Genomic DNA, 18,108 nt, shown 5'->3' on the forward strand with positions numbered 1-18,108 from the left:
AGCAGCTCTAACACAAATTTGGCTGAGATGTTGTAGATGTTCATTAAACAGGGAATGAACATTTCCTTAATTAGGACTGAAGACAGAGGAATAGCTGAATCTAACAAACCTTATGTGAAATATCACACATTTGTACAGTGGATGTGGCCAAAGCATGCCCATGGTCCTCCCACATTCACATCACTGAAGAGTGCTGGAGCCTTTAAGGACACTCCACTGTGGTTGAATAATGCATTTTCCTCTTTGCCAGCTCCTCACAGCCAGCATAATTTGAACAGCACTATTTATAGCAAAGGTTTGTGACCGTATTGAAAAGAACTACAGGATAGTATCTTGTTAATAAACAACTCTGAAAAGTAGACATATTACTACAACAACCTATGACATAAAGCATGAAATTAATTAAGAGTAACTTCATCTTTTGAAAGCTTTTCTTGGAAAGTCTTATTCTCTATTATTTAAACATACAAGAAACACTTACGTTGATTTACACCCTTGTAGGCACTACCCGTGCATCTGGGCCACATTAAACAGATGATACAGTGTTCAGAAATGTTTTGAAGTGAGGTCCCAGGATTACAACTGAATCTTTTCATATACAACCACATTTAAGCTAGGGATGGGTACGAATACTCGAGTACTTGGGTACTCGCCATTGACCCCATTATTCGAGTAGCATTTTGTTACTGGCGCACCTGGCAACATAACTTGAACTCATACGGCTTTTAGTAGTCGTTCATTAGGTAATTGGAGTAATCGAATACAAGGATTACTGTAAATTCCCATCCCTAATTTAAGCCCAATGAGAGGCTAATTATTGTTTCTTACTTGGCCCCTTTTTCTGAAGGCAAATTAAAGGGGGAGTAAAGAGTTCAGCGGGGAAAACTGTAGGATTATATGAGAGAACATTTGCATGTGACTGTACTACAGGGAAGGGGAGTCACCTACTGCGTTCTATTGTAGGTCAGGTTGTCAAGAAGCAGCCGCTGGGATTCGCTCATGTAGGACAATGACATGAGAGGACAACGCATGTAGGAGAACGGGGAACTGCTTGATATGGTTCACCAAGCCGATTTGGTGTGTGAATGCCGGAGTGTTTTTGTGTAGATTTGTTTTCACTTCAAGTAAAGAGTACGAGCTTTATGATTAATCACAAGATTCTAATTGTCCTGATTCAAAACAAGTAAAAGGCTATAAATGGTGATGCAGTACGTAGTCAAGTCAACATGTTCTTCACGGGTTCTTGAGTTGGCAAATTGCATCCACTTGATCCTACCAACCCATTTCCCAGGTCAGTGAAAAGCCTCCCGCAGGAGCTAATAAGTGCATCTGCAATGTTCCTTCTGATGAGCCACACAACACAGGGGAGCAACTCAACGTCAGCAAGCAGTTACCCTGACATGCAGTGAGACACAATGCCCCAAAAGGGATGTGACAAACAGCTAAAATATGACAAATAATGTCCAAGATTCATGAAAGACTAAGCACTGAGTCAAAAGAGTTGGAACACACGTGACAGTATTTTACAGAGTGAAGGCGCATGATCTTTCATAAAGAACTGTGCCTCAAACTGAAACGTTCAATAAGATGACAGCTTAGGGGGTCCACTGAGCTTCAGCTTGATGTAAGGTGATTTGGCCTCACGATCAGGGGCATCTCAGGAGAGGACATGAGGTATAAAGAAGTAGAGGAAAAACTCACTGGAGCACACAGACGGTTTGTGCCTTTTATCGAAGCAATAAGAGATAGAAACTGTAAGTGTGCTCCAGTGAGTTTACAATCAACTTTCTGATCGATACGATGAAAAAGCAAACTGACTGAGGCTTAATGAAAAACCTTTAGTAGAAAATGTTTTCACTTGAAGAGTTTTTCAGTTATTTAAAGATTTGAACTCAAATACATCATTCTTACTGAGTCACCAGGTCAGATGAAACTATTTTTAGCTAAATGATCTTTGAAGCTTCTCCAATATACTTTTTGATATCAGTGACTTATTGTAGACGTAAGAACAATGCACTATAAACATTCTCCATCAGGTTAGGATCGGCATTTCTAGCAAATGTATTCTATTAGTCAGTCAAAGCATAGCCATAGCATTTCATTTCACATACAGACTCAAATTCTAATTTTAAGACTTGAGTCCAGATTTTCTTATTCATTCACGTGATTTTATAGTTTTATTGGTTGACTGCTTTCTGATATGCCTTTTATATAGAACCTTTGGCAATTTTATCATTTCATCATGTCTATTGATTTCATCATTTTTATTGTTGTATTAGTTTTAGGATATTTTAGCACATAAAAGTTGTTCGTTCTGTCTGACATCTGTCTTATAACTTTGTATAGGATCATATATCTCACTGGCTGCAAAACAAGTTTACCTACAAATAAAGTAACCTGAACCTGAACGTGTAACTATTCACTGATGATTCGAACCCCACCCCCACATAAGACAAGACAGCAACATTTTTTGATTAAAATAAGCACCCCTTTCACCAGCAATTGGCTTTCTTTTTCTTTTGTTATTTAATGGAAACAGCTTTCAGATAGCCCACAACCAATGTCTGGCGAGTGTACCGCATTACAACCTACAGCCTATTTACATTTATACAGTCTATGTCTACAACCAACCCTTACAAATAGTTGAAAAATTTATTTTTTAGAAAGCTTGGATTACGTCAACTCAAAAAGGGATGATGGCTTTTTCACCTGAATTACCACGACACCTAAGGACTGCAATGTAGGTCATATTCTGACATTACAATTAAAATGGAAAATGTGCAAATATATGATATGTTTCTCCTTTAAAACTCTAACACTTAAACATGTTATTTCACGCTGCGAATCACAGGGCACAAGATTGGTAGATTCCAAGAGGATCAGGCTATTTGCTGGGCTCATCTATTCCCACCGTTCCCACTGCAGTGCAGTGCCAACCTGGACAACTTTAGGAAGCTTTTAAAGTTGTCTAAGTTTCGAGTTTAGCTCTTAAGGACCAGCCTCAAATGTGTCAAAAATAACGATTCAAACAAAAGGGGCGACGTGCAAGTTCTATATTTTGAAGAAGCTTGAAAACAGCCTACAGTACTCCGCTAAATTCAAAAAAATAATGAAGTCACGTGGCAAAGTCTTGTCTGTAACATGAATACGAAAAGAACCGACACGCAACATAAAGTGAAATACACCTCTCACCTGTTCTTCTTCCCCAAACTGTGAACCTGAGTGCAGCAAGTCTTTTCGGTGAATGAGACCGTCCGAGTCCCCGTCACACACGTCAAACACTTCTTTGAGTTTCCTCACGTAAGTCAGCAGGTGTTCCGACACAGGTAGAAAGTCCTCCTCCATCTCGTTTCAGCGTTGTTATTCCACTTTGGAAATTTTTTTCCATGGCGTGAACCTCAAAAGCACCATGTTGTTTGGAGACTGTTCGGAACCTGATGGATGCTCATAGACTGGATGCTGTAGCTGTGCGTGAGGGGCGGAGTGATACTGGTGAGTCGAAGTCCCAAGCTATGGTCCCAAGCAGGAAGCAAAGGTTAGCAAAGCAATGCTCTCCACCAACACTTCTTTATAGGCTTCCTGTTCATTTCCCTTCATCTCCCACACATTTTGTCAGCATTATTTTATGCTTAGTGTTTGTATGATATAAAAATGCTACTGCAATAACTTTGGCTTGTAGTTTCTCAACCTGAGGTCAGGAAAAAAAACCAAGGAGTTCATTTAATGCATATTCATATCATATGGCATTTTCTTACAGGTTGTATTACCTGACATACAGTTAAAGCAAACACAGGTCAGACACATGTCAAGGAGATGCCAGTTTATGGATAGGCGATAGAGGTATAAAAACTAGGTGTATAGGAGTAGGAATCACAGGGTAACCCATTATACAGCACCTGATATTACTCACGATAATGACAATATAGCCAGTGGTGGACAAAGTACACAGCTTCATTACTGAAGTCAGAGTATAGATCCTCCTGGTCAAATATTACTCCAATACAAGTGAAAGTTGCTCTGTCAAATTATTACTTCAGTTAAAGTCCTGGATGACTTGCTTTTAAAAATACTCAAGTACTCACAGTACTTTTTAAAATATCTCAAAAAAAAATATTTTCAAAATACACAAGTGCATTCAAAAATACAGGAGTGCATTCTGTCACATTATGTTTTTTTAGAAACCATTACTTGAAATCTCTATAAACTATACCATGGAATAATAGCGGCAACTAAGTTACTCCAAACACAGACAACTTAGTTTGAAATGTTCATCTGGAATGAAACAAATGTTACGTAGCTCGACATGCTTTCTCAGGTTGGACAGTGAATTATTGTATGTTTGGGCAGAGTGGGAAACAGGGAGAACATTTCAAATGATATGTATCATTCTTCATTTCAAAAACCTCTAACACAGGCTGAAGATATGGCCATGGGTGCTCAGGTGGAGATGTATAGCCATCATTACCACCTCGACATGAACTGCCTGATCTGAGTGAATTTGCTCTGTTTGCTCCACGTTCAACCGTGGAGATGCATGGTATACAGGTACGACTAAACCACTGAGACAAACAGAACTACACAAACACATTTTACTGTCTTAGGGATCAGATTTCAGAAAAGAGAAGGAAATTCATGAGCTGACTTCAAAGCAAAAGTAGTGAGTAACTAGAGCACTGCTAGAAATTATGTGGAGTAAAAAGTACAGTAATAATCTTCTGAATGTCTCTGTTACTGTCCACCACTGAATATGGCCTATGTCAATAAAGCTTTTATGCTAAGATTGATTAAGTGCTAACAATCTTATAATCATACAAATTATAATATCACAATAAATGGAAAGAAATGAAAAAAAAATGTCCCTAAAAAGTAAAGTGCAGGATTAATGTTATTCATGCCACCTCAAAAAGTAATGAAGTAGTGGGGCAGTGAATGAGAAGATAATTTAAGAGCACCATATTATTTTTTTAGTTGAAATGTCCACTCTTGGCACCAGTAAGGCGATAAATCCACCACACAAGACAGTACGATACAGTGCTGTTTGATGATCTGCCCCTGCCCTAGGGAAAATTCTGTGCCAAAAAATCAGAGTTCTATTGTCTTCACCCAAAGGCAAAGCTATGAACTACAAACACTCTTAACTACCCCATCTTGTGGCCAGAGGTATCATACACTGACATCATGTCACTTTGCGTAATTAAACTTATCAATCTATAAAAATTAGGTGACCTCTGTCCACATAACATATGCTGTTTCCTGTTTTGAAACACAAGGCATTCGCTCACAGATCACCAGTTCAAGGTGGGATATATACGCCCCTGTTACACATTAACTGCAATGTACAACACACTGAGGAGAAACGGCAAAGCGAAATCATTTTGCCTCTGATCTGCTGATGGAGGTATGACATAGGTCAAATGGGAAAGGACAGTGGCAGTGTGTAGCCTCAGTGCCAGCAGGGATGTGTGATTTCTGAGTGTGTTAGTATGTGGAGCTCTCACTATATGTTTGGGGCGATGCAAAAACCTGACATCAGGGTAATGTCCAAATCTATTCTTAGACTAGCATCACGGTCTAATGTTTGGCTGATGTAAATACCTGACATTGGGTTGTCATCAAAACATGACGAGGGGCTGGGTTGATGTCAATATCTGACATTGGGGTATCATCAAAACCTGATGTTGGGTCAACATCAAAATCTGACTATAGGTTGTTGTCAGAAATGATGTTGGGGTGATGTCTGATTACTAACTTGTTTAGTTTGTACATACATTTCTTAGAAAATGCTCATTTACTTTTTTAATTGCTAATCATTTTTAATAACTACTATTTTATATGCTCTTTGTTGTTTGTACTATCTACTGCTGCTGTAACACTGTACATTTCCCTTATTGTGGGACAAATAAAGGAATATCTTATCTTATCTTATCTTTTCATAACCCCACATTGGTGTGATGTCGCATTCAGACAATCAAGTCTCACATCAACACTTGACGTTTGTTTTATCTCAACACATTTAATTATTGTGACCTCAAACAGCTTGTTGAGCTAATGTCAAAAACGGATGTTGGGGTTACAAGAACACAGGATGTTGGGTTGACATAGAAACTTGATGTTAGAGCAATATAAAAAACTGACATGTGGTAGACACCAAAACCTTTGTGGGAGTAGTATCAAAACCTGATGTTGGGTTGACATAAAACCTGACATCTTGATGTTGGAACATGATGTGGAGTTGACTCTTAAATACCACCTTGGGTCCATGCCAATACCTGAAATTGTCCTAAAGTCACAACCTCACATTAAGTTGGCATCAAAACTGTCATTAGTTGATGTATAAATCAGACACTGGGCTGACATCAAATCTGATGGATTCTGTTGGATTAAAAAAACGAATATTTTGTCCCCTGTTGTATGCGTCTGCTATTTGTGTATTGTCTATTTGTAGCTCTGTAACTGTGCTGCTGCCTATCTTGGCCAGGACTCTCTTGGAAAATAGATTTTTAATCTCAGTGAGCATTTCCTGGTTAAATAAAGGTTATAAATTAAATAAATAAATAAATAATGTTGGGTTGATGACAAAACTTGATGCTGTGGTGACATCAATATCTGAAGTTTGGGTGTTGTCAAAACCTGGATTTTGGTCCAATAGAACCTCCCTTTAATGTGGATTATTTGAATTGATCACTTGAGACTTTGTTTCAAATGCCCCATGAACAAAAAAAAAAGGATAAATCTGAGAGTTATGCTCTCTCTGTGAACTGATGGGCATTACAGTAACCTGAAGTTTGTTGAGCTCTAAAAATAGGAGCACAAATAGCAGTGAGGCTGAGCCCAGTTGAATATTGTTGATAGTTGATGCACAACATGTTCAAAAATGGCTTTGTGGTATGGCAAATTGGTAAATCCTCAGAGACCTTGCCTCTGTCAAAGAAAATGTTTTGATGTTTGTGGGGTCTTAAAATATATGTGTTGGGCTCTTTCTAAGGTCTTAAAAAGCAATGACTTTGACTTTTAAAATAATTCAAGAACCCTGAAAACTGACTCATTACTTTCAGACCACTGCATTTATTTTGGCCATTTCTTCTTTTTTTGTATCGCAGAAGAAAACAAAGAAGACACAGAAGAAGAAGGGTAGCAATTTTTCTCTGTAATTTTGAATTGCACCAAAACTTTGAGGAACTTGTGAGCAAATCTTTTCAAACACATGTATCCCAGCCTTCTGTCACAAGATAATCTGTTTGTAAATATATCTCCATTTAGATGCTGACGCATACATATTTCTTCATGTGGGTTAGCGAGAAACATGCTTGCTGTTATTTATGATAAACCACGCATCCGAGCGAGGGACTCCAAAAAAGGAAGTGTGTTTACTGCTTAGACTTCCCATAACGTTCTGTCTTCAAGAGGATGTCACACATACTAAGAAAACAGAAATAGAGAGAGGGGGGAGAGAGAAAGAGCCTGTAGGTGTGTGCTTATTTGAGCCGTTCATTCTTCCTCCTGTGTCAAACATGCAGGTTGTTAGTGGCGGAAAATCACTTTGGATCTACACTTCACTACTTTTGTTTCTACAGCTTTGGGGTAAGCATCATATAATGTAGATTTTGCTAAATATATTTTTCCTTTGTTTTGTCTAAACTAAAGCAAACATTATGGTTCTACGAAATATGTCTTTCTTTGTTACAATGTCTTTGTAATATTTAGTATGCTTTTTGTATAACAAAAATAACATTTTTTATGAAATTAAAATGTAGAATCCTTTGACTAACAACAAGAAAACTGTTGTTGTCCTTCTGTTGAAAGCTGTCTTATAGCTGAACTCACAGGCAAGGGTTAAAGTTCCGATTGAGCTATCTAATAAACAGCAATCTCCAGTTTGGTACAAATGTAGATCACCACATGAAGCAATCACAGGACTGTTTTTTTTTAATTCCCTCTTCGAAGCTCCACAGCTGCTCAGAGCCCAAAGAGGAATTTGTGAAACTCAACCAACTGTACCTTTCACTCTCCTGTCTATAGGAAGTCTATCAGCCCCTCCATCCACTCCTACTCTTCCTGCTCCTGAGCTTGACATCTACCGGAGGTCAGAGGACTCAGTGGTCTTGGTCTGCCGAGCCCCAGAGGGCCACTCTGGGGTTATGTTCATGTTGTATAGATACAGAGAAAAGGTATTAATTTCGAGCGTATGTTTGTTTGTGTATTTCTTGTAGCACCACAGGCTCCTGTAAATTTATTTTGCTCTGGTATTTTTTTATTTTGTATTTAGGTGGACTCTCTAGCAGTGCAGTCAGGTGCAGAGGAGGTTCAATTCACTGTGAGGATAGAAGAAGGGGATTCAGGCCAACAGGAACTCTTTTGCTGCCTGTACAAGGATCAGTCCAGTCGATACAGTGCCTTCAGTCCTTATTTGCAGCTGGAGCACCAAATAGGTATGTCTGTCTCTTGTTTATCGACTCATTTCACACACTTTATCGTTGTATGAAGCTGTAGCTCCCTGTTTTATTATAAGTGGGACACAAGAATGGAGGTTGTAGAGTTAATGTGTGTCAGTGTGTACCCTGTCGTTATTCAACATGTGGTATAAAATAATAAACACTCCCATCCGCTGCTGCATGCAGGTGCTCTCTGTGGCTTCTCATTGTCCTCGGCTCGGTGGGTGTGTGTAGTGTCGTTACATCCTGTGCATTTCATATAGAAACTACACCCAAACACACACACACACACACACACACACACACACACACACACACACACACACACACACACACACACACACACACACACACACACACACACACACACACACACACACACACAGACCACCAAAAAAATGTTCTTACTCCTGGTATTGATGGTTACAGTACAGAGGGAGATGTGGCTAGCAGCTGTGGCATACCCGAGTTGTTAGCATTTACCAAAAGGAGATGCATGTAGTCGATGTGATTTCACAGTCTGATTTATTGAGTGCCTCTTTGAGGCTTGGGGTTCCACATTTGCCTGCAACCATCTTGGTTGTCTGAAGCCAAAATTAACCAAAGCAAAGGGTTGGCAAATGTGTTTACAGTTGTTTACGACTGAATAAACACTAAAATCAAAAGTATTACACAATTATCAAAACCTAACACTCAAGGAGCAAAACATAGGTGCAGGTCTGCACCACTATAAGCACAATGTCAGCCTCACACTTTTTGCAAAACAACACACACAGTGATTTGCAAAACACTAAACACACTTGTATACATTAGACACAGAAGTACATCATGATGTCACTTCCTTGCAATTCGAAAGTACTGACTGTCACATTACCACACCTATGAGCCAACTGGTTAAACACAGCCATCAGGGGCACAAACACACTATTGCTTTACTGTAGACACACCAATCAGGTTTAAACACTATAAAAATGCAGCAGGTGAGCTCACCTGCAACTGGATACAGTATTTTATGTTTGTCTGATATTTACTGAGCTTACAGTGTTATGCACACTACTGTAGTAGCATGAAAACTGGTACATGTTTCTGTTGCTAAAAGTGTTTTAGGTTAGCAACAGCAGTGTGTAAATGGTTCAAACAGAATTCAGTCATATGAAATGTGTGTGTTTCATATGGTAACAAAATATGGTTTTGATAAATTAGGGTATAGTTCTCATAAGAGTGTTTCATTTTGCAAAGGATCTGAGGTGTTCTGCTACTTGTGTGCGTGGTTGTGTGAATTGTGTGTAGTGTTTTGACAAAATGGGCCCTGTATTCAAAATCGTGTTTAAGCAATCGAAAAAAACTGTAAACCTGCAGTATACAATCTGTATACAGATACACTCTGTGCCCATTGCTTAAATGTAATCAGGGAATGGATCAGTTAACCATCATACTTAGTGAGATTGAGAATCCATCTGTGGTGCTAGCTGACCAAAGTACTTTATTTATCAGACTACACAAGCCAAGAGAGCATGATGAAGGTGGTTGACTTGCACCTTACTGAATCATGGTGAGGGAGTAGCTGTTGTTTGTGGTGTTGTTTTCGATGACAGTCCAGCCAATGAAAATCCAGTTTTTGGGTTAGCCCACAAAAAACGTGTGTATGACAGATACTATGTGAGTTAATATGTAAGTACAAATTTAATGTTCTGCTTTACTTAGCCTAAGTAAAAGTTAGGTTAGTTGTAATGAAAACGGAAAAAACTAGAGACGAAAACTATTTATTGTAAAAGGTTTTAAGTGTATTTATCTCTGGTATTTTGATATGAAGCCTAATAGAGATTGACTCTCTTTTGGAGCCAGCCTCATGTGGCTCCCTGAGGAATTGCAGTTTTTGGCACTGACCTGTTGGCTTGAACTTCAATGAGTGTGCTGAGGAGTGAAATATAAATTATTTTCTTCTTTCTCTACTTCTCTAGATGCTGACCCCACTCGCCCCGTGCCCTCATTCCCTCCTCCTGTTCTGTCTGTGACACCCTCTTCTAGTGTGGTTAAATGTGGAGACATGCTAACCTTCAGCTGTTCAGTCCCTACTCCCCTTCAGTCCCTGTCTAGCGATAACAACAAACCAGTGACCTTCTTTTTGCTGAGGACCATGGAGAAAACAGGGGCTACATCTTTTATCCTCCAGCCTAAAGCCAGTCGGGTAGCAAACCACGAACCTCAACCGGGGCTCTTCTCTGTGGGGCCAGTTAGGGTAGAAGAGGGGGGCGAGTATACCTGTCTTTACCAGGTCAACAAGAAAAATGGAGTGGTTAATTCAACTGTTAGCAACATGGTTCATATCACCGTAACAGGTGAGGATGTTTCTTTTGTTACCTTATTGACTAACTCCAAATTTATGTTTTACACCTGAATTTTTACACTTAACTGTTTTATTTGTTTATTTTATTTATTTATGGTTTATTTGTTAAGGACATATACAGAATACATAGACAAACTGAAAACAGTCATCCAATGCAAGTATCCTAGTGTCTGTAGCCAAGCAACTTTGCAAAACCCGTTGCTAAAAGGGCTTTTGAGAAGTAAAAGATTAAAATGGTAAAAGATTTAAATGGTAAGTTAAAATAGAAAATAAAAGGTATGTTAAGTACAGCAAGATGCAATAAAACAGACATTTGGCAGTGACAAAACATAAAGAAAATCAGACATGAGTGCAGGTTTGTTGCTCAATTAACCAGGATTTGGTGACTCTCTTAAACGTGGTGAAGTTTGCAAGGAGTTTCAGGTGATCAGGCAGAGAGTTGCAGGACTTTTACTCCTTTACAGAGAAAGCTGTTTGAGCAACAGATGTTTTGCAGAATAAAACTTAACAGTCACCACTTCAAGCTGCTAAGGTGGAACTGCCCCAGCTCTTTAGCCTCTTTATTTATTTGCTGAAAGGCTGATGGGCAGGTTCATTTAAGCATTTGGACACAAACTTGACATAATAGAAATCAATAAAATTACTAAAACTTAAAACTTAGTGTTAACTTAAAACGCAACAGTGGTGGTGTCTGATTAGTTTTTTTTTTATCAGTGATTATTTATTGTAAAGGCCCTCTAAGGATTTGATTAGTGACCATGGTTTGCCTGTGAACAAGGCTGTTAAACCATAAGACGGATGTGAAAGTATAATTGTATTTAAAAATAGAAAGGCAAAGTTGAGTGTCAAGCAGTTTCTTCTTTTAGTTGTTATGGTTTTCTGGTTTCAATCCAAGTCAGTCAAACTAATGTGTCTTCGCATTTTTGCAAACGTTTACCATTTTACACTTCTAATTACTTCTTACACACACATATACATGCCTTTAAAAACATGCAGAGAGTTGAAAACTATAGTATAACAATACTCACAAAACTGGACATTTTAAAATGATTGCTCCATCAAAACAACTGTTTCCTTTGTTTATTATTAAAAGTCTAGGCCGGAATTAACATTTAAATTACAGTAAATTGAGAAAAAAAAATCCAAGTGCAATCGATCGTGTCATGTAAGAAATTAAAAAGTGAATTCATAGTTGAGAAGTTCTATCCATTGGATGAAGTTCATTTGATTGCTTCTGTTGCCAGATGCGTTGCCGGTGCCGACCCTTGTTTTCCAGCAGCAGACAGATGTGTGGCATCTGCTCTGCAGAGGTTCTCCTGCATACCCTGGTGCTGTGTTCTCCCTCTACCTGGCTGATCATGAACTCCCTGTAGCCACTCAACATGCCACCTTGATTCACCATCAGGTCACCTTTCCATTGCCTGTCCAGGACACTCAACTGGCTTTGTACCAGTGTGAGTACAGTGTCCTCCTGGGAGGGACATGGAGCAAGTCTGAGCGAAGTCCCCCACTGGCAGTAACAAAAGGTTGGATTTAAAGTCAGGCTGTATGTGTGGTTTGGTTAGACTGTATTTTGACCCAAAATGTAACTTTTTGCTTCTTTTCTCCTCTTTCAGGAATACCCCCTCTATCATCACCAGGTAGGCACATTGCATCAATGCGTGTCGTTATTTCATGCAAAGTTTTACCAGTGAATTTCATTGTCAAGGAGTAAAAAAAAAGACTTGTAGATCTGAAAGACCCAAAATACATTGCTGTTTTCAAACAACTAATTATTTTTTGATATCATCAATTGAGCTGTCTCAGAGGGTTTTTTTTAAGTTTAAAAGCGTCTCAGAATTCAAGTTTTAAAGCTTAGTGGAATTGTAATTTTCCATTAAGGGGGCAGCAAGAAGCAGGAAGACGATGCAACAGCTCACGGTGTGACGAAAGGATAATATAGCACACAATTAAAAAAATCAACAACAACAACAACCTGTTAGATTCTGCTGACAGCAGTTTTAAAAAAACATATACAAACGTCACAGTAATGGAAGTGTTATATCCACAGATGCACCCAGTGTGGACTGGCCTCTTGTGCTGGGCTCTTTCTCCGCTGTGGTTTTGTTCATCTGTTCGCTGACATTCGTGGTTGTGGTTGCACACCGGAAAGGTATTGCACACACGAATCTCTGACTGCTTCTGTTTTCTCATGAACTCATTACATTTTCATGATTCTTTTTCTGTGTGAAATGTAACATTCTTCTCACTCTTCCCGTTTTTTCCTTATGTAAAGTAAAAGCAGCTGCAGAAGAAAAGAAAAAAAGGTATTGTCCTGATTGATGATAGAATAATTTTGAGTGAATATAAACGACTGAGATTTATTTGAGTACCCTGACAGCTATGACACATTTAGAGTAGGTTAACTGCAGACATTTTCCTCATGACTGCAATGTAATAAACTATTTAATCTTAATTATAATCTTCTAGAATATGATTTATATTTTGAAAATGCCTAATGGCCAGCAGAGGAAAATTAGCATGTGAATTATCCTTGTCCTAAAACATAAATATCTATTCCTCTTTGTGGGCTTGCTTTGATAGAGATCTTTTTTGAGGTTATACATTGTATTGTTGTATATTATAGTACATACTAAGAATGATTTAACTGGAGCGTTAATGTTGCTGTGTTTTACTGTTTCAGACAGGACGCACAGTTCTGGACTCAAGTTCATGCTAAGGATCATATTATTGGTGAGTCAACAGTCATGTTTGTAGCTATTTTATTTTAATTTAAGCCAGCTTTCTTTGTCATTTATATCAAGGCAATCATATTAGTGCAGATATCTGCACAATTATCCTGATGCAAACCAAAGCTTGACAATGGGCTGTCTCATTTTTTTGTTTTTTGCAGACCTGACGCTCAGGCGTACAAGCTTCACCCCTCAGGTAAATATTGATCAACACCTGAATCTCCAATTGCTGATAATCATTCTTACAGGACTTGTACACTTGATAAAGCTGGCAATGACTTCCATTTCATCTTTTTTCTTTCCTTACATTTTCAAAGCTTTGAGTTAAGGCTGGCTGGCTTTATGTTACTGTAAATATCCCATGAATGGACTAAAAGTTGTGTTGGGTTGGTGGAATCCTGAAGACTTTCTGACATACTAGCTTTGGGAATCAGCCTTGAGTCTATTTCTTTCAAGAGGAAAACTGAGTCTTCAAAATTGGTCACAACTTCATCCTTACATATGAAAAAACAGCCAAATGTTTTCATGGAACAGCTGGATACAGAAGTTGCTTGCAAATAGCATTTGAACAGAAACAGTGCAAAAACTCATATCAAATCCCCAAGTGTATTTGTCTGGTTTCAGGTCAAAATATCTCATTACTATTAATACACTCCACATTTGCCTGACACATCCACATATAAACCTGATTTCAAGATATTACAAACCAAGCATAAAACCTTCATTGATTTTAGTGAGTAAAAATGGCTGCCAATGCAGAAAGCACACTGTTCTTGATAACAAGGTGTAATATTTTATTCAACTTATGAAGACAACTTTGCTTGCAGCTAATTTTGCTCATACCAAGGAATTTTGTATCTTTGGTTTGTAATCAGTCTAGTCAGGTTAATGTGGCCATTAAGTGTAATTAGATTTTTTAACTTATAATGAGACGACTGCACTAGTAAAACTTTAGTTTTATTCAATGTACTATTATTGTGGATCATTTTATAATTTGGATCAATTTATTGCTGAATCTGGCCCTTTTTTAAGATTTGTTGACAATAAGTTAAGCAAAGTATCACACCAAACCTACCCTTGGAGCATGTTGAACATTGTAGGAGTAATGGTGTTCATTTTGACACAGAAATCAGGCTGCTCATCCGCAGTTTTCTGGCATAAACCACCCCTCTCTTTTGGTATTTGTGGTATTTGTGGAGCCTCCATGTTTCTCCTGTAGACTTACTTTGACAAATAACTGTAAACTTCCCTGAAGTCTGTGCTATAAACACATACAAGCACAACACAGGCATCCATATACAGACACAGATATGAGCACACTGGCAAGTATTACATGCTGAGTCTAGAGCTATTTCTTATTATGCCTGTCTGCAGGGTGGTGATCTGCCTTGCATGGGTTGTAATCTCTTTCATTAATAATAAGCTGGATGGAGGCTTTCTCCAGGCTCTCGTCTTCTTCCTCTTTGTGTTACTGAAGAGCCACCTCAGAGGACAGAACACTGTCGTTGCCAACTGACAGAGAGACCAACCAGTAATCATGAGACTCCCTTGACAGGAGCTGCATATTTAATATCAGATGTGTCTGAATCTGGAGTGTCCTTGTGTTACCTTGCTCTCAAAGAACAGAAAATTCATCCAGATATGCAACATTTTCTCTCAGATTTCAGTCAAAGGCAGCTTGTTTTTGTACATACTGGTGCTGCACTGCAAAGGGACTCAAATGTTCCTATCATTTGTCAGATGGCATCTGTAAAAAATTCAAACTTATTTTACTCTGGCCTCTACAGAGAGCAGTTCAAAGGGAATTACTTCATTTTTGGAGCTGGCTAACACAGAAAGACGACAGCAATTACAATCTGAGGTTAAGATCTCTACATAGTCTGGGGATGCTGTGGCTAAAAGAAACTTAATGGTGAATCTCACTGGATATAACGAAGGTCACTGCTGTGATGGCTTTCTGACTCGCTCGAAGAACTCAGGCAACACAATTTTGGTGTGAAATGCTGTTTTTTAGGAAACAGCATAAATTCATCCAAAGTCGCAGAGTCTAAGAAAAAAACATCACTCGTAGTCCCCTCTGAATGAAGCAGTAATATGAATATGATATGAACTATACCACAGCAAAGAACGTTATGCAGCAATCTCTAACAGCTTGCACTTGTGTGTTTATATTTATGTGCAGGAACGGGCCACTACTGACGCAACTACAGGGACAGACTCCAGATCCCCTTTGTGGACCTCACTCTCTACATTTACAACCCCAATTCATCAGATCCATTAGAAATGTTTGGTCACCCCACTCCCCCCTCTCTGCCTCTCTGTTTGTGTTTATACTTTATGTCCGGTTTATCAGTGTAGCATCAGTTGAAGTTGCACAGCATGACAGGAAAGGCTATTTCCTCAGTTCCTATTTCATGTGTAGCTGCAAAATTGTGCAGTTTGACAGGACACGATGTTTGTTTGATCTTATGCCTCTGAGCCAGCGAATCTAAATACAGATGTAATTCTAAAAATATATTATTATTATTATTATTATTATTATTATTATTATTATTATTATTATTATTATTATTATTATTATTTTCAAATAACTTGTTTTACTTCAGAAAATGCAGATGACAAGCCATTCTTACCACAAAGTCTCTTTGCATAAGGTTATATAATTTGATCTTTATAGTGCATTTAATATGATGGCATGACATTTTTGGATACTGAAGTGTTTTGTTTGGTCAAATAATCAATTTGTTTGACTGCTTTGGCCTCACGACCATTTATTTTACTGATATTACAAAACTATAACAAAAACTAAGTCTGTGGACTTTTAACTTTATGAGCATGACCATTATGTTTTGCAGTTACATAGTAATAATACCAAAAACTTTTTGAAATATATTATTCATTGTATTAAAACTAGAGTTTACATAGAATTAGTAATATTACATAGAAAAAGGGGGAAAGTACAGGATAAAAGTCATACATTTTAAAAAGGTAAGCACAATACAAAACATGCAAGACAAGCATGACTGCAACATATGCATCTAAAAAAAAAAAGGCCACCCAATGAAATTCAATGACTCAAAAAGCCTCTCAGTAAAAGATACATTTATTTAAGAAGGAGTAGGCCACTGCTCACACTGCTTCCTTAGTAGATACAGCAAACAGGTAAGCCTCTGGACCTCCGGAGACTTTTAGGATACAAAGTGTTGTGATTGAGAAATCACCCTGCTGTAGTGCTGCTCAGTTTTCTGCAGAGGGCACCATTAAGACACAGTTTGAATGTGGAAAACACACCTGCACCAAGGCTTTTAAAACAGCGTTTCATGCATGAAGCCAGTAATACAGCAGCCACTTAAAAGGGCTTTTTGCTTTTACCTGTTGGAACAAGAATCAGCTCTGAGGACAATGCGTTGTAACACTTGTACCTTCTCTTTTTTCTTAATATTTCTTACATTTTTGGGGAATGTGCTGAGACTTCACATCTGTGTGAAAAGTAAGAAAGTAAAAGGACTCAAGAGGGAGAGATATGCCTCCCACCTGTTTATGTGGTTTTATGGTGGACAATAACTCAGCAGAGAAAAGCTGTCATTGCAGGACAGGAGGCTACAAAAAGCCAACTCTGTATTAGCACTGAGTTTTATTACATTTTACTGCACAGGGCTTTCTATCAGGAGCAGACCTGCACACAGGGATCTATTTATTCATTTGTATGACCCAGACACAGAAAAAAACAAATGTCTCACTCATATTTTTGAGGTAGTCATTGTGTGATCAGATGCTCACACAGTGAGGATATTCAGGTCTAAATAGTGGCTGATCTGTTTGTATATGTGGCAGTACAATGGTGTGAGAGAGAGATGGAGCCCCATATGTTGGTGAATCTGAGTGGCACCTTCACTTGCACCCACAGCACACATGCTTGTTGCAGCATCACCCTGTGTCTCCAAGTGTGTACATGACGCACTTAATTAGTCATGTCTATATTAAGTGACGTTTGCAGTCTTGAATTCATGAGACAGTAATTGCCCCTTTAATGCTGTGTTTCTGATGTGAAAGTTGGAAGGATATAGGCAGAGACTAAACCGAAAAGGTGTAGGTATTTCATTAACACCCTGAACATTTTGTAGTTAAATGTAATCTGATGCAATGCCCATTATTTGTATATCATGACTTAAATAAGGATTTGATTTGGCAGGCAAATTAGATCTTTAAGGTATCAGACTCTCCACCTGTCTCTGTCTGTGCTTTTCACATTAACAATATCTGACAGCCTTGTAAAATAACTCATCTTCATCAATAGCAACTGTAGTTGCTACCACTCGTAGTTTTTTGTTTTTTTTAGATGCACACGGCTTAAAATGTGAGCACCATCTTTAAAATCACCTTTAACCTCTCAAAGACAGCTAGTATCTTTGACCCCTGCACATTTTTCAAGTGTTTTGTCAAGTCCCTTTGAAAAAACGTGTGCTCTTTTGGAATTACAGAACATCAAAATTATTTAAACTATAATTAGTCAGCCTGACAGTGTCAGCAGCTTGGTTAGATAATGGCAGGCCTATAGTACCTCCAGTTACTGACACTTTGGATCATGTTTAGTTCA

At 38.3% G+C, this 18,108-nt stretch overlaps 2 protein-coding genes across 7 annotated transcripts in view; one reads left to right on the top strand and one right to left on the bottom strand.

Moving 5' to 3' along the window:
* rab11fip4b (RAB11 family interacting protein 4 (class II) b) overlaps positions 1-3,519 on the bottom strand; it is a 68,075-nt gene extending 64,556 nt beyond the window's left edge. Inside the window, 1 exon segment of the mRNA XM_034688780.1 lies at positions 3,193-3,519. Coding sequence (XP_034544671.1) covers positions 3,193-3,345 — 153 coding nt within the window. The 5' untranslated portion in view covers positions 3,346-3,519.
* On the top strand, positions 2,653-16,265 carry LOC117816493 (leukocyte immunoglobulin-like receptor subfamily B member 3). 6 transcript variants are annotated; one of them, XM_034688782.1, is made up of 14 exons: positions 2,653-2,740; positions 3,356-3,535; positions 7,101-7,131; positions 7,518-7,581; positions 8,020-8,168; positions 8,267-8,429; positions 10,394-10,771; positions 12,024-12,305; positions 12,396-12,419; positions 12,830-12,931; positions 13,055-13,085; positions 13,463-13,512; positions 13,673-13,707; positions 15,694-16,265. In XM_034688782.1, the coding sequence occupies exons 2-14, from the start codon at positions 3,438-3,440 to the stop codon at positions 15,790-15,792; spliced, it is 1,506 nt and encodes a 501-aa protein (XP_034544673.1). In that variant the 5' UTR covers positions 2,653-2,740; positions 3,356-3,437; the 3' UTR covers positions 15,793-16,265. The 6 variants fall into 6 exon arrangements, with proteins under 6 accessions (XP_034544673.1, XP_034544672.1, XP_034544675.1 ...); XM_034688781.1 differs by lacking the exon at positions 2,653-2,740 and having other exon boundaries at positions 2,922-3,535; XM_034688785.1 differs by lacking the exons at positions 2,653-2,740; positions 7,101-7,131 and having other exon boundaries at positions 2,924-3,535.
* Positions 16,266-18,108: the final 1,843 nt, after the last annotated feature.

The sequence above is a fragment of the Notolabrus celidotus genome, chromosome 7 (genome assembly GCF_009762535.1).
Source record: "Notolabrus celidotus isolate fNotCel1 chromosome 7, fNotCel1.pri, whole genome shotgun sequence".
NCBI lineage: Eukaryota > Metazoa > Chordata > Actinopteri > Labriformes > Labridae > Notolabrus > Notolabrus celidotus.

Bases quoted from the DNA above. Each gene is read 5' to 3' on its own strand.
- LOC117816493 (XM_034688782.1), top strand. From the start codon at position 3,438: ATGGATGCTCATAGACTGGATGCTGTAGCTGTGCGTGAGGGGCGGAGT. The intron at 7,582-8,019 runs GTAAGCATCATA...TCCTGTCTATAG, and splicing joins TTTGTTTCTACAGCTTTGGG to GAAGTCTATCAGCCCCTCCA. The intron at 13,708-15,693 runs GTAAATATTGAT...ATTTATGTGCAG, and splicing joins GTACAAGCTTCACCCCTCAG to GAACGGGCCACTACTGACGC.